Genomic DNA, 14,962 nt, shown 5'->3' with positions numbered 1-14,962 from the left:
GCCACACCAATCACACCGTACAACTTGTGATCTGAACCCAGTTAACAGTATGACAAACGTAGGAGCCTCTGAACAGACGGCTCACAATAACAACCCGATTTTTTTGTAACAATAACTATGTACAAGTATTGCAGACAATCCGCACTTGGGATGGGCGCCCAGCATCCACTACGGACTACGAGAAATAGATTTATCGGTAAGTAAAATCTTATTTTCTCTGACGTCCTAAGTGGATACTGGGGACTCCGTCAGGACCATGGGGATTATACCAAAGCTCCCAAACGGGCGGGAGAGTGCGGATGACTCTGCAGCACCGAATGAGAGAACTCCAGGTCCTCTTTAGCCAGGGTATCAAATTTGTAGAATTTTACAAACGTGTTCTCCCCCGACCACGTAGCTGCTCGGCAGAGTTGTAATGCCGAGACCCCCCGGGCAGCCGCCCAGGATGAGCCCACTTTCCTTGTGGAATGGGCCTTGACAGATTTTGGTTGTGGCAAGCCTGCCACAGAATGTGCAAGTTGAATTGTGCTACAAATCCAACGAGCAATCGTCTGCTTAGAAGCAGGAGCACCCAGCTTGTTGGGTGCATACAATATAAACAGCGAGTCAGACTTTCTGACTCCAGCCGTTCTTGAAATATATATTTTCAATGCCCGGACCACGTCCAACAACTTGGAATCCTCCAAATCGTTAGTAGCCGCAGGCACCACAATAGGCTGGTTCAGGTGAAACGCTGACACCACCTTAGGCAGAAAATGAGGACGCGTCCGCAGTTCTGCCCTGTCCGAATGGAAAATCAGATATGGGCTTTTATAGGATAAAGCCGCCAATTCTGACACTCTCCTGGCTGAAGCCAGGGCCAGTAGCATGGTTACTTTCCATGTAAGATACTTCAAATCCGCCGATTTGAGTGGCTCAAACCAATGGGATTTGAGAAAATCCAAAACTACATTAAGGTCCCACGGAGCCACTGGGGGCACAACCGGGGGCTGTATATGTAGTACTCCTTTTACAAAAGTCTGGACTTCAGGAACTGAAGCCAATTCTTTCTGGAAGAAAATCGACAGGGCCGAAATTTGAACCTTAATGGACCCCAATTTGAGGCCCATAGACAATCCTGTTTGCAGGAAATGTAGGAATCGACCCAATTGAAATTCCTCCGTGGGGGCCTTCCTGGCCTCACACCACGCAACATATTTTCTCCAAATGCGGTGATAATGTTGTGCAGTCACCTCCTTCCTGGCTTTTACCAGTGTAGGAATGACCTCTTCCGGAATGCCTTTTTCCCTTAGAATTCGGCGTTCAACCGCCACGCCGTCAAACGCAGCCGCGGTAAGTCTTGGAATAGACACGGTCCCTGCTGAAGCAGGTCCCGTCTTAGAGGTAGAGGCCACGGATCCTCCGTGAGCATCTCTTGAAGTTCCGGGTACCAAGTTCTTCTTGGCCAATCCGGAGCCACGAGTATCGTTCTTACTCCCCTTTGCCGTATAATTCTCAGTACTTTTGGTATGAGAGGCAGAGGAGGGAACACATACACTGACTGGAACACCCACGGTGTTACCAGAGCGTCCACAGCTATTGCCTGAGGGTCTCTTGACCTGGCGCAATACCTGTCCAGTTTTTTGTTGAGGCGGGACGCCATCATATCCACCTTTGGTTTTTCCCAACGGTTCACAATCATGTGGAAGACTTCTGGATGAAGTCCCCACTCTCCCGGGTGTGGATCGTGTCTGTTGAGGAAGTCTGCTTCCCAGTTGTCCACTCCCGGAATGAACACTGCTGACAGTGCTATCACATGATCTTCCGCTCAGCGAAGAATCCTTGCAGCTTCTGCCATTGCTGTCCTGCTTCTTGTGCCGCCCTGTCTGTTTACGTGGGCGACTGCCGTGATGTTGTCCGACTGGATCAACACCGGCTGACCCTGAAGCAGGGGTTTTGCCAGACTTAGAGCATTGTAAATCGCTCTTAGCTCCAGTATATTTATGTGAAAAGACATCTCCAGGCTTGACCATACTCCCTGGAAGTTTCTTCCCTGTGTGACCGCTCCCCAGCCTCTCAGACTGGCATCCGTGGTCACCAGGACCCAGTCCTGTATGCCGAATCTGCGGCCCTCTAACAGATGAGCACTCTGCAACCACCACAGAAGAGACACCCTTGTCCGTGGTGATAAGGTTATCCGCTGGTGCATCTGCAGATGCGATCCGGACCATTTGTCCAACATATCCCACTGAAAAGTTCGTGCGTGGAATCTGCCGAATGGAATCGCTTCGTAAGAAGCCACCATCTTTCCCAGGACTCTTGTGCATTGATGAACAGACACTTTTCCTGGTTTTAGGAGGTTCCTGACAAGTTTGGATAACTCCTTGGCTTTCTCCTCCGGAAGAAACACCTTTTTCTGAACCGTGTCCAGAATCATTCCCAGGAACAGCAGACGTGTTGTCGGTGTCAACTGAGATTTTGGAAAATTCAGAATCCACCCGTGTTGTTGCAGCACTAATTGGGTTAGTGCTACTCCGTCCTCCAGCTGTTCTCTGGACCTTGCCCTTATCAGGAGATCGTCCAAGTAAGGGATAATTACTATGCCTCTTCTTCGAAGAAGAATCATCATTTCGGCCATTACCTTGGTAAAGACCCGAGGTGCCGTGGACAATCCAAACGGCAGCGTCTGAAACTGATAATGACAGTTTTGCACCACGAACCTGAGGTACCCTTGATGTGAAGGGCAAATTGGGACATGCAGGTAAGCATCCTTTATGTCCAGGGACACCATAAAGTCCCCTTCTTCCAGATTCGCTATCACTGCTCTGAGTGACTCCATCTTGAATTTGAATTTCTGTATGTACAGGTTCAAAGATTTCAGATTTAGAATAGGTCTTACCGAGCCGTCCGGCTTCGGTAACACAAATAGCGTGGAGTAATACCCTTTTCCTTGTTGTAGGAGGGGTACCTTGACTATCACCTGCTGAGAAAACAGCTTGTGAATGGCTTCCAATACCGTCGCCCTGTCTGAGGGAGACGTTGGCAAAGCAAACTTTAGGAACCGGCGAGGGGGAGACTTCTCGAATTCCAACCTGTAACCCTGAGATACTACCTGCAGGATCCAGGGGTCCACCTGTGAGCAAGCCCACTGTGCGCTGAAATTCTTGAGTCGACCCCCACCGCTCCTGAGTCCGCTTGTAAAGCCCCAGCGTCATGCTGAGGGCTTTGCAGAACCCTGGGAGGGCTTCTGTTCCTGGGCAGGGGCAGCTTGCTGTCCTCTCTTACCCCTTCCTCTGCCCCGGGGCAGATATGACTGTCCTTTTGCCCGCTTGTTCTTATAGGACCGAAAGGACTGCGGCTGAAAAGACGGTGTCTTTTTCTGTTGGGAGGGGGTCTGAGGTAAAAAGGTGGATTTTCCGGCAGTTGCCGTGGCCACCAGATCCGATAGACCGACGCCAAATAATTCCTCCCCTTTATACGCCAATACTTCCATATGTCGTTTAGAATCCGCATCACCTGACCACTGTCGCGTCCATAAACTTCTTCTGGCAGATATGGACATCGCATTTACTCTCGATGCCAGAGTGCAAATATCCCTCTGAGCATCTCGCATATAAAGAAAAGCATCCTTTAATTGCTCTATAGTCAATACAATACTGTCCCTATCCAGGGTATCAATATTTTCAGTCAGGGAATCCGACCAGACCACCCCAGCACTGCACATCCAGGCTGAGGCGATGGCTGGTCGCAGTATAACACCAGTATGTGTGTATATACTTTTTAGGGTAGTTTCCAGCCTCCTATCAGCTGGATCCTTGAGGGCGGCCGTATCAGGAGACGGTAACGCCACTTGTTTTGATAAGCGTGTGAGCGCCTTATCCACCCTAGGGGGTGTTTCCCAGCGCGCCCTAACCTCTGGCGGGAAAGGGTATAATGCCAATAACTTTTTTGAAATTAGCAGTGCAGTGCAGGGGAGAGTCCTGGGAGCCTTCCTCACAGCGGAGCTGAGCAGGAAAATGGCGCTGTGTGCTGAGGAGAATAAGCCCCGCCCCCTATTCCGGCGGGCTTTTCTCCCGGAGTTTGAGATATCTGGCATGGGTTTAATACATCCATATAGCCTCAAGGGCTATATGTGATGTATTTTTTAGCCATAAAAGGTATTATACATTGCTGCCCAGGGCGCCCCCAGCAGCGCCCTGCACCCTCCGTGACCTATGGTGTGAAGTGTGTGACAACAATGGCGCACAGCTGCAGTGCTGTGCGCTACCTTCATGAAGACTGAAAAGCCTTCTGCCGCCGGTTTCTGGACCTTCAATCTTCAGCATCTGCAAGGGGGGTCGGCGGCGCGGCTCCGGGACGAACCCCAGGGTGAGACCTGTGTTCCGACTCCCTCTGGAGCTAATGGTGTCCAGTAGCCTAAGAAGCCAATCCATCCTGCACGCAGGTGAGTTGAACTTCTCTCCCCTAAGTCCCTCGATGCAGTGAGCCTGTTGCCAGCAGGACTCACTGAACATAAAAAACCTAAAAACTTTTTCTAAGCAGCTCCTTAAGAGAGCCACCTAGATTGCACCCTGCTCGGACGGGCACAAAAACCTAACTGAGGCTTGGAGGAGGGTCATAGGGGGAGGAGCCAGTGCACACCACCTGATCCTAAAGCTTTATTTTTGTGCCCTGTCTCCTGCGGAGCCGCTATACCCCATGGTCCTGACGGAGTCCCCAGCATCCACTTAGGACGTCAGAGAAACTACTGGTAGTTTTTTCTCACCAAACATAATACCCTTTCTTGTGGTACCTGGGGCATTCTCAGAAATGCGTAAAACATTTTTCATTGCCTCAATCATGAAACGGGTGGACCTACTGGAGGGTACACTTGTCTCATCATCGTCGACACTGGAGTCGGTATCCGTGTCGACGTCTGTATCTGTCACCAGAGTTAGCGGGCGTTTTAAAGCCCCTGATGACATTTGAGACGCTGGAACAGGCACAAGCTGTGTAGCAGGCTGCCCTATGTCGTCAAACCTTTTGTGTAAGGAGTTGACACTTTCACGCAATTCCTTCCATAAGTCCAGCCACACAGGTGTCGACCCCGCAGGGGGTGACATCACATTCACAGGCATTTGCTCCGCCTCCACATCATTTTCCTCCTCATACATGTCGACACAGCAGTACCGACACACAGCAGACACACAGGGAATGCTCTTACAGAGGACAGGACCCCACAAAGCCCTTTGGGGAGACAGAGGGAGAGTATGCCAGCACACACCAGAGCGCTATATATCACAGGGATATCACCTATAGAAGTGTGTTTTCCCTTTATAGCTGCATAAATATTTATACTGCGCCTAATTTGTGCCCCCCCTCTCTTTTTTACCCTTTTCTGTAGTGCAGGACTGCAGGGGAGAGCCAGGGAGCTTCCTTTCAGCGAAGCTGTGAGGGAAAAATGGCGCCAGTGTGCTGAGGGAGATGGCTCCGCCCCTTTTTCGGCAGGCTTTCTCCCGCTAATGTAAAAGTTCTGGCAGGGGTTAAAAAGCACCTATATAGCCCCTGGGGCTATATATGGTGCCAGTTTGCCAGCCAAGGTGTTAGTATTGCTGCTCAGGGCGCCCCCCCCAGCGCCCTGCACCCATCAGTGACCGCAGTGTGTGGTGTGCATGAGGAGCAATGGCGCACAGCTGCAGTACTGTGCGCTACCTTGGAGCAGACAGAAGTCTTCAGCCGCCGATTTTCTGGACCACCTTCTTGCTTCTGGCTCTGTAATGGGGACGGCGGCGCGGCTCCGGGAACGGACGACGAGGTCGGGTCCTGTGTTCGATCCCTCTGGAGCTAATGGTGTCCAGTAGCCTAAGAAGCCCAAGCTACCACCACTTAGGTAGGTTCGCTTCTTCTCCCCTTAGTCCCTCGATGCAGTGAGCCTGTTGCCAGCAGGTCTCACTGAAAATAAAAAACCTAAACTATACTTTCTTTCTAGGAGCTCAGGAGAGCCCCTAGTGTGCATCCAGCTCGGCCGGGCACAGAAATCTAACTGAGGCTTGGAGGAGGGTCATGGGGGGAGGAGCCAGTGCACACCAGGTAGTCCTAAATCTTTCTTAGAGTGCCCAGTCTCCTGCGGAGCCCGTCTATTCCCCATGGTCCTTACGGAGTTCCCAGCATCCACTAGGACGTTAGAGAAAATAAATGTTATATGTTTAACATTTTAATATTGCTACAAATAATACATTGACCTTAAAATGAAGCACAAGTAACTTGACACATAAAGGAATGGGAACAATAACAGAACAAGTACAAGATTATTCCATGTTATGCTCCTTACTGTTCTCAATTAAAATCAGTTAAAATGTAGGATTCTATTCCAAACTAAAATCCACTAAGCTGCAAACAGATTAGCTATCATTAGGAAGGAGGGGGACGTATTTTCACACTGGAAATTAGTCTCAATCTGATGTAAACACTTTGTTTTCCACTTGATTTTATGCCAAAAAAAGAAAGCTGTGGAAGGCATTTTTCTATGGCATAGAGGAAACCACTCATATGAACAGCTCAGAATGTTAAACAGAGGTTAAGTGGATGGAGATCCAGTGATAACGTCTCATACATTCTCCAGAGTGAACAGTCTAAGTGAATCAGTCAAGAAATGTACAGATGTTTAAAACTGGCAGATAAAAGGCACTGCTTATAAACATTGATAAAAGAGAATCAAAACTGACAACCAATACATTTTTCAAAACATTCTGACACTTCCTCTTGCATATCTTTTAATAAAATAATTCATTTTAAAACAATTTTAAGTGAATACAAAATCATGAATTTGCAGGAAGCCTCACACTCTGACACACAACATATAGTGATAGCAAACAAGGATTAACTTACCGAGAGAAGTTTCCAGGTTATGGATCTGACAGGTTTGGGAATGCCAGACCAACTCAACTTTCTCAACTCATCTGGAATAAAAACGTATAAGTAGTGACTAAAAGATTATCAAAACTTAATACAGCAAACTTAGGTCTCTTTTCTCAAATACAATTATATGTTCTTATCAACTTATAATAAAGAAACATGAACTTCATTTAAAAAAAAAAAGCACTGGGTTTTGAACACAGATTTTGTCACTTATTGAAAAATATTATTTTGTGTATGCCTTCTGCCATTGCCCTGATTAAATACACCAGAGAAAAATGTAACAACAATATGTAATACAGAAAACTCGCATATCTTGGTAATGAACACAAGAAGCATGCAACACCACCATATCACCTCGCCTAACATATACACTTTACCTACTATAAGATGTCTCTCCTGGGACTGGCAATATGACAAGCCATGCACAAATTCCTTTTTGTCACTATGACTTTGTAATAGAGGTTAATAGAGATGAAATATGTGTTGACCATGGCTTGATGCATCACACTGGGGCCGATACAAAGTTTGCAGTTTATTGTCATGTTCCAGCAAAGTGCACATGTAAATAAATCGTACATTTTTATTGCTCCTACACTTACAACTGAAGAGACAGAACTGGACAGCAACAGGGTGTTCTCATGTTAGGCAAAGATCAATTTTGGTTGTGTAGAGCTGGCCTCAACAAAAAAATTGCCTTTTTGTAGGGTTATCTTTGGCACCTAGTATACTGAAGGTGCAAATACTAATGGATGGCGATGACTAGTAGCAAACTAGGCACACATACAGAGTGGTCACATCTGGAGATGCATACAACTCTGCATACAGGTCAATACAGAGATCCTTTCTGTGTTCCCTTCTTCTACATAAAAGGATCATAAAAATTAGTACCTTGATTGGAGGATGTAACTAATAGTCTTATCGGCTGGTATTTCTTTTGTCCTTCTTTAGTACCCCATTTCCTTTGTGTCACATATACACACACATCTACATACTGTATTACTTTTATACAATTTAATGGGTAATGAAGTTTCTTTCACATTCCAGGTTTCTGACAGCTGCCATGGCTGTACACCGGTGTCACTTCTGTTCCTAGGATGTTACCCAGTGGGCATGCACCACTTGACATGTCAGCAACCCATAGCAAAATACACAGCACCTCACAAACCATACATACTGTGCAAAGTGCAGAGGCATATGTGAATCATTATGGATGATTAGGTGAAAAGTATTGATATTCTCAAATTTCAATATGTGGTACTACGCATGTGTAGCACCAGTCTGCACTATGGGGCTGATTCAGACCTGATTGGTGCTGTGCGTTTTCACAAAGCAGCGATCAGGTCTGAAGTGCGCATGCGCCGGTGCCGCAGTATGCCGGCGCATGCCAGACAGCCCTGCAATCGCCTCTGCCTAATTGATAGGCAGAGGCAGTTGCTAGGCGGGAGGGTGGGGCACAATCTGGGCAACATAGGTGTGCCCAGAGCATTGGGGGGGCGGGCCGCGGTGGCAGCGTGACATCACAAGCAGCCGCTACGACCCGAGCAGTGACAAGTAGCTCCCGTCCAGCGAGCAGGAGCTGCGCTGGTAGGGAGCTACTCCTGAAGTACAAAGGCATTGTCACTGTGCAATGCTTTTGCACTTGTGCGACGGGGCAGGGACTGACTTGCGGAGCAGGCTAGCCCTGTGCTGGGCGTCCCCCTGCATGTCAGTGTGACTGATCAGAGATGTGCTAAATTTAGCACATCTACAATCAGGTCTGACTCACCCCCTATGTCTGGGGCTGCTGCTCTGAGATTCTCTGAGAGCCTATCAGAAGATACAAATACTGTAAGTAATTGGTGTCTACTGATAGGGTTTCTTTCGTCTCTCAGCGAATCTCAACTTACTGTTAAAGGACATTTTAAAATAATGCAAAAGAGAGCTGGGAAGGAAAAAACAGGGAAAATATATATCTTAAAGGATGAAACTTATATAATGTGAAACGTAACTTCTTAAATACTGTATCATACTGAAACATCAATACTAATTTAGGGAAAAACTAAATTCTAAAAACAGAACCACTTATAGCCGTAATGGATGAGCGACACACACACACAAAAAAAAAAAACACAGGTGCATCAGCAAGTAATGCACAAAGGAATAGTTAAATAAAAAATAAAGTACAAAACTGTAATATAGAATTCCACACAGATAATTGATATACAGTGTAATAAGTGCACATTAATATAGTACAATCGATTAAGGCTCATCCTAAAACATATCACAAATCAGAGGCTTACTTAATCTAGGTATAGCACCCTACTGTGAGGCATGGTCAGCATGGTGACTGTCACAATGTTGACATTGTTGAACTGCCGACAGCTTACATGTTAACAGCTGCAAAATGTTGACATATTCATTATGGCATTGTTCACATTCTCATGTCTACATTCTAACCATTGAAAAAACATACCGAACCCCACTACTGCATATCTGTTTCATACCACTTACACAGGACAGAGGAGAACCATACTGTACTCGCCTTGCTACTTACTGGTTGATCCTGAAAATTCATATATGAAAGCCTACCAATATGACACTGCAACCCTTAATCAAGAATCACAAATTTGAAGAAATATTCTGATAGTCATTCTAACTTAATCATTACATTAACATTTATATAGTGCACACAAATTATGCAGCTCTTTGCAGAGAATTTTTAGGCATTCACAACACTTCTTGCTCCTGTAGCATTTACAATCTATGGTGCAGATGTATTAAGCCTGAAGAAGTGATAAAGCAGTGATAAGTACAAGGTGATATTGCACCAGCCAATCATTACGGGTTTGAAAAATGACAGTTAGGCTGGGGCATTATTACCTTCTACTTATCACTTCTTTAATCACTGCTTTATTCCTTCTCCAGGCTTAATACATCCGCCCCTATATTCCTTACCACATGCCACATGCATACGGAAACACACTTAACTCAGCAGTATGTTTTTGGTTTGTTGGGAGCAGAGACGTGACTAGGGTTTTTGGGGCCCAGGGCAAGATTACGAATGGTGCCCCCACCCCGAAGAAGAAAAAAAAAGGCTAAAAAGCAACTGTGTGCGTGCGCCAAAGGCTGAAAAAATGGGCGTGGCCACATTCTTGTAGGAGCATAGCTACTGAAAATGGGCCATGAAAACTCATTCACCAGCGCTAGTTAGAACATGTTATTAACATTGCGCCAGGTAAAGTACGTTATACACATTGCACCAGGTAGAGCATGTTATACACATTGCACCAGGTAGAGTACGTTATACACATTCATCTGCGCCAGTTAGAACACGTTATACACATTGCGCCAGTTAGTGTTCTATAAACATTGCGCCAGGTAGAGCATGTTATACACGTTTTATATGGTAGCAGGGAGTAGGGACAGAGAGAGGCAGCAGGGAGTAGGGACAAAGGCAGCAGGGAGTAGGGACAGAGGCAGCATGGAGTAGGGACAGAGGCAGCATGGAGTAGGGACAGAGGCAGCAGGGAGTAGGGACAGAGATGCAGGAGAGAGTGCAGCCTGGAACCCCCATTGGGAAGCACCAGCGTACCAGCACCCTCCATTAACGCCCCCACCGTGTACCTGTAATAAGAGCTCCGGCGGCCGCCTGGGTGGGGAGGGAGAAGAGGAGAACCGGCGGGGAGAGTGGCGGCATCCAGCCTGGGGGACAGAGACCGAACTGCTCCGAGGTCAGTAGCGGAGTTGGTCGGACAGGTGTCCAGTGGGCTGCCAGGGTGCAGCGGCTCACACACGCTACTTGCAGCCGGTATTCATTGGGGGGGGGGGGGGGGTGCATGCGGAGTCGAGGAAGAGGGGAGGGCAGGAGATCATACTCTTGATGGTCTCTGCCCCTTCTAAGTTCCTCCCTCTGTTGTTGGCAGCAGCACAATGACGGCGGTGGTGGGCAGCGGGCGAGGTAACTAAGGAGCGCCGAGCAGGTATGATGCCCTGGCCGGCGGCGCCCCCTTCTGCTGGACCTCCCACGGCGCCCAGGGCACATGCCCTGCTCGACCCCCCTTAGTTACTCCTCTGGTTAGTAGGAAACCCATGCATGCACGTTGAGAACATACAAAGTCCACACAAACTGGGCCCTGGTTGCAATAGAACCCATGACCCCATTGATAGCAAAGTTAATAATCGAGCCATTGTGCTGCCAACTTCTTCTTAAAGTCCAATATTAAAATACTGGGTAACTATACCGCAAACAATGATGCAAAATTTAAAATGTTTGAAGTAAATACGTTGATTACACCTACCTAACCAAGCAAGACCATCTCTCCCCCTGTTTATTCCTCCTCAGAAGGTTCCCTTTCACACTCCTGGAACTGTGTTAGTGTTACTGTTATTTAATTTTTCAGCTGTTCCCTTGTATTTTTAAAGTCCAAATAAAAATATTAAAACCTACTAACCTATCAGGTTTATAACTAAAGGTCAGTACATTGGTCAGACATACAGTAAAGGTCAGTACATTGCACAGTCACTATACCTGAATTGGCAATACATAATATTTCCACGAATAAGTGTATAGTATGAATACATGTTCCTTTAATATGGCTTCACTAACACCAAAAATTAAGCTACAATATTCAATGCAGATCCCCAAGTTCAGCTAAATAATGACCAGAAAGGTCACTGCATTATCTACTGGCAGAGGTGCAAGGACATAACAACATTAACCATACATAATTCATGAGGATTTTGGCAAGAGGTATATTTCCCCTTAAATCACTACTTTGCCTGCTGTTTAAGTCAATATTCTAAAGTATTTATGACGAAGCACTGCTTATTTTCCTTCTGTAACTGCTTTTCATTTCCAGCAACATATTTAGACACTACAAAGATTCTAATACATCGGGCAAAAGATACACAAAATTGCTTCAATTACAAGAAGAAAATATTTCCAATCTTATCTGTAAGTTTCCAAAGGCATTAACTATCATGAAAGTTCTTTAAGATGGATGTACAGTAGAAGTGAAACGACTGAGCTCAATATGGTAGAAGTGCAGTTTAATACTAAATAGAAAAAAAACTATCCTATTGCCTGTTATATACTAAATGGCACTGCAGGCAATATTTATTTTTTTCACAGCTGCTATATGGCAACATATTTTACAGTGCATTGTGAGAATTGCTCTTATTTATGATTATGTTCTGTGCTTCTTCACAAGCAACACTTTTTTTTCCTTACTTACATGCTTGTATAAATAAACTTTTTGTATTTACATTTGAAATTACTTGCACTGTGTGGTATAGTTACTGGTCACAGTTTCTTATTAACTAATAGTGGGACTTAAAGTCCTTAAACAAAAGAAACAGTATGCTGTAATATCAGCATTTACATAGTAATTTCCTGCTGTGGCAAATTTTACACTGGATCAATAATGCCCTTCCTTAGAGTGTTGTAAAGACAGCTCAAACCTGATCAGCGCCTCAAGGGCTTGAACCAAGGAACACAGGTTCAAGATCACTAATGTTACCATAAACAAGTCAGTCAGGCCCTGCTCCCATGCTGCAAATACTAAATGACAATTTCCCTAGCTCAAAAATAAATTGTGCCAGAGCTGTTCATACAGCATTGACCATACTGAAAGTGCTGCACATAAATAACTTTCAACCTCCAAAATAACATATTCATGGAATAACAGCATACTAATACAGTATGCACTTTTTCCACATACAATAATAATAATATAATAAACCATAATACTACATGAATGTCTAATACTGCTATGCCGGGATTCAATTAGCCTTAATAGATTACAGTGGGCTAAATGATCCCCTGGGGCTACTCAATTACCACCTTCCTAAGTGGGTTGAAAAGAAAAATCCCGATAACTCGGGGGTCAACGGGTGCTGCAACCCTGTTAAAACATGAATCTGTGAACTTTTAAAACACAGATAATGTGCGTCAACGCTAGTTAACCCGTGTTAACATGGTATTTTAATAGATAGTTAAGGCTATCAGGTGAAGTCGGGAATTCAACTTAATGGCAAGGCTACCTTATGTTTTCATCTGCAGTAATTTATCGGGTGTAATTGAATTCCAGTCATAGTATACCATGTACAATACACAATGGAGATGTGTCCTCATATGCTATTGCTCCAGTCGCACAAAACAACCCCTCTCAGCATGCCATGTCCCATGTTATGTAGACATATTTTTCCCAAACTAATGTGCATAGGGCGCATCAGGAGATGGGGCTGAATAATTTGATATGTGCCACTTGTATAGCTGTGTAAAACGGATTCTAAATCTGCATACGAAGTGCTACAATGTATTGGCCGCTATTTTTTCTCACGCCAAGATCCATTGTACTTCATATACAGACTCAGACAGATACACAAGTGACACATCAAATTAATAAGTGCAGTCTTCTGGTGCGTCCTAGTAATATTGTATTGTGACTAAACATATTTTTGGGCAAAAAAATACATCCTGTGCATTTGTGTGCTCACTCAAATGGCTCACTCGTGTTCGGCGTCTCGCACCACATGCCGTACTGAGGATAGGTATATGAGCACATATTTGTAATACTGTATTATTTGGCTTTAATAGCATGTAAATATATACCAAATCGGTAATGAAACCACCATTTACAGTACAAACAAAGCATGTTCTGATCTATTATTTATTTATTACCAGTTATTTATATAGCACACACATATTCCGCAGCGCTTTACAAAGAATATTTGGCCGTTCACATCAGTCCCTGTACCAGTGGAGCTTACAATCTACAGTATATTCCCAATCACATGTACACACACATTCACTCTAGGGTTGATTTTGTTGGGACCCAATTAACCTACCAGTATATTTTTGGATTGTGGGAGGAAACCGGAGTACCCGGAGAAAACCCACGCAAGAATGAGGAGAATATACAAACTCCACACAGGGCCATGCTGGGAATCGAACCCATGACCTCAGTGCTGTGAGGCAGTAATGCTAACCATTACACCATCCGTACTGCCCCGTACTGATCTAGCACTGGTCCGCGATCCCCATGTAAAATGTGATGGGCACAGTGAACAAAGAGCCTACCATATGTAATAATCATCAGTTCAACGGTCACCCAATCACACCATATGTCCCATGCCCCATTTACTGCCTTAACACTTGTCAACATAAATCTCATTCCGTTTGACTGTATATGATGGCATGCAATGGTACATTTCTTCTAGCAAGACAGTTTAGTGCAGATAAATGGTGTGTGTAGGCCCCACAGCCATAATACGTCTGTCAGATGGGAATACAGATGACATTTTTCTAGAAATGAGTTGTAAAAGCCTATATATTGGTTTTATTCAATCCAGTCTCTACCACTGGGAGCGACATCACAAAGAAGATCTGTAAACTGATGATCTAAGCAGAAGGCTGTAGATGTGGAGGAAAACAAATTTAGACATTAGTGAATCCTAACACACATCCAAACTCTGGTTTGTCAAACATGGGTGTGAATACACCTGTAGACAATGTAACTTTTGTAAATTAAACTGGTCAATCCTAGAGTAGAAAGAATTGTGACACTAAAACCAGTGATGCCATCTGCCCTCAATCTAAAACAAAAATTAAAAAATTAAAATAAAAAAAAGTGTTGAATACAAGGGTTACCAAAGTATAGTAATAGCCTAACAGAACTAAATCACCAGCCTGATCAAAATTGTTTCCGTATGATAAATTCGGAAGGCTAGCCCCACCTGACAAAAATAGTATTGAATGTGAGCCTTGAATGCCTAAATCTTCGAAAAATTGGTAAGCACATACTTCAAATGCCTAAAAATGTGTTTATGGAAGACAATTAGGTTATAACTACAGAACCCACTCCAGATATTAATGTTCAACTGACATGCTCAAGTAGTTACTCTTAAAATGACAAAGAGGCACATCCAATTAGCCGCAGATATTTGCAGCTGAAGTTAAAGTGTCTCCAAAATACTGTGGCTATTTCCAAATACTGCGGCTATGCGCAGTCCAAAAGAAAAAATGTCTCAAGCCTCTAATGCTAGCAACTCTATGCCTAATGCAGACTTACTACAATTTACTTTGGAACTGCTTAAAAGTACGAAA

At 44.8% G+C, this 14,962-nt stretch overlaps 1 protein-coding gene across 3 annotated transcripts in view; it reads right to left on the bottom strand.

The window, feature by feature from the left end:
* Positions 1-14,962, bottom strand: part of TBC1D22A (TBC1 domain family member 22A) — a 1,169,061-nt gene that overhangs the window by 886,158 nt on the left and 267,941 nt on the right. For all 3 annotated transcript variants that reach the window (XM_063927120.1, XM_063927118.1, XM_063927119.1), the window contains one exon: positions 6,847-6,917. In XM_063927120.1, coding sequence (XP_063783190.1) covers positions 6,847-6,917 — 71 coding nt within the window. The remainder of the gene's footprint in view (positions 1-6,846; positions 6,918-14,962) is intronic.

The sequence above is a fragment of the Pseudophryne corroboree genome, chromosome 6 (genome assembly GCF_028390025.1).
Source record: "Pseudophryne corroboree isolate aPseCor3 chromosome 6, aPseCor3.hap2, whole genome shotgun sequence".
Lineage (NCBI taxonomy): Eukaryota > Metazoa > Chordata > Amphibia > Anura > Myobatrachidae > Pseudophryne > Pseudophryne corroboree.
The sequence above is the reverse complement of the archived record's forward strand: the minus strand, read 5'-3'. Positions and strand labels throughout refer to the sequence as shown.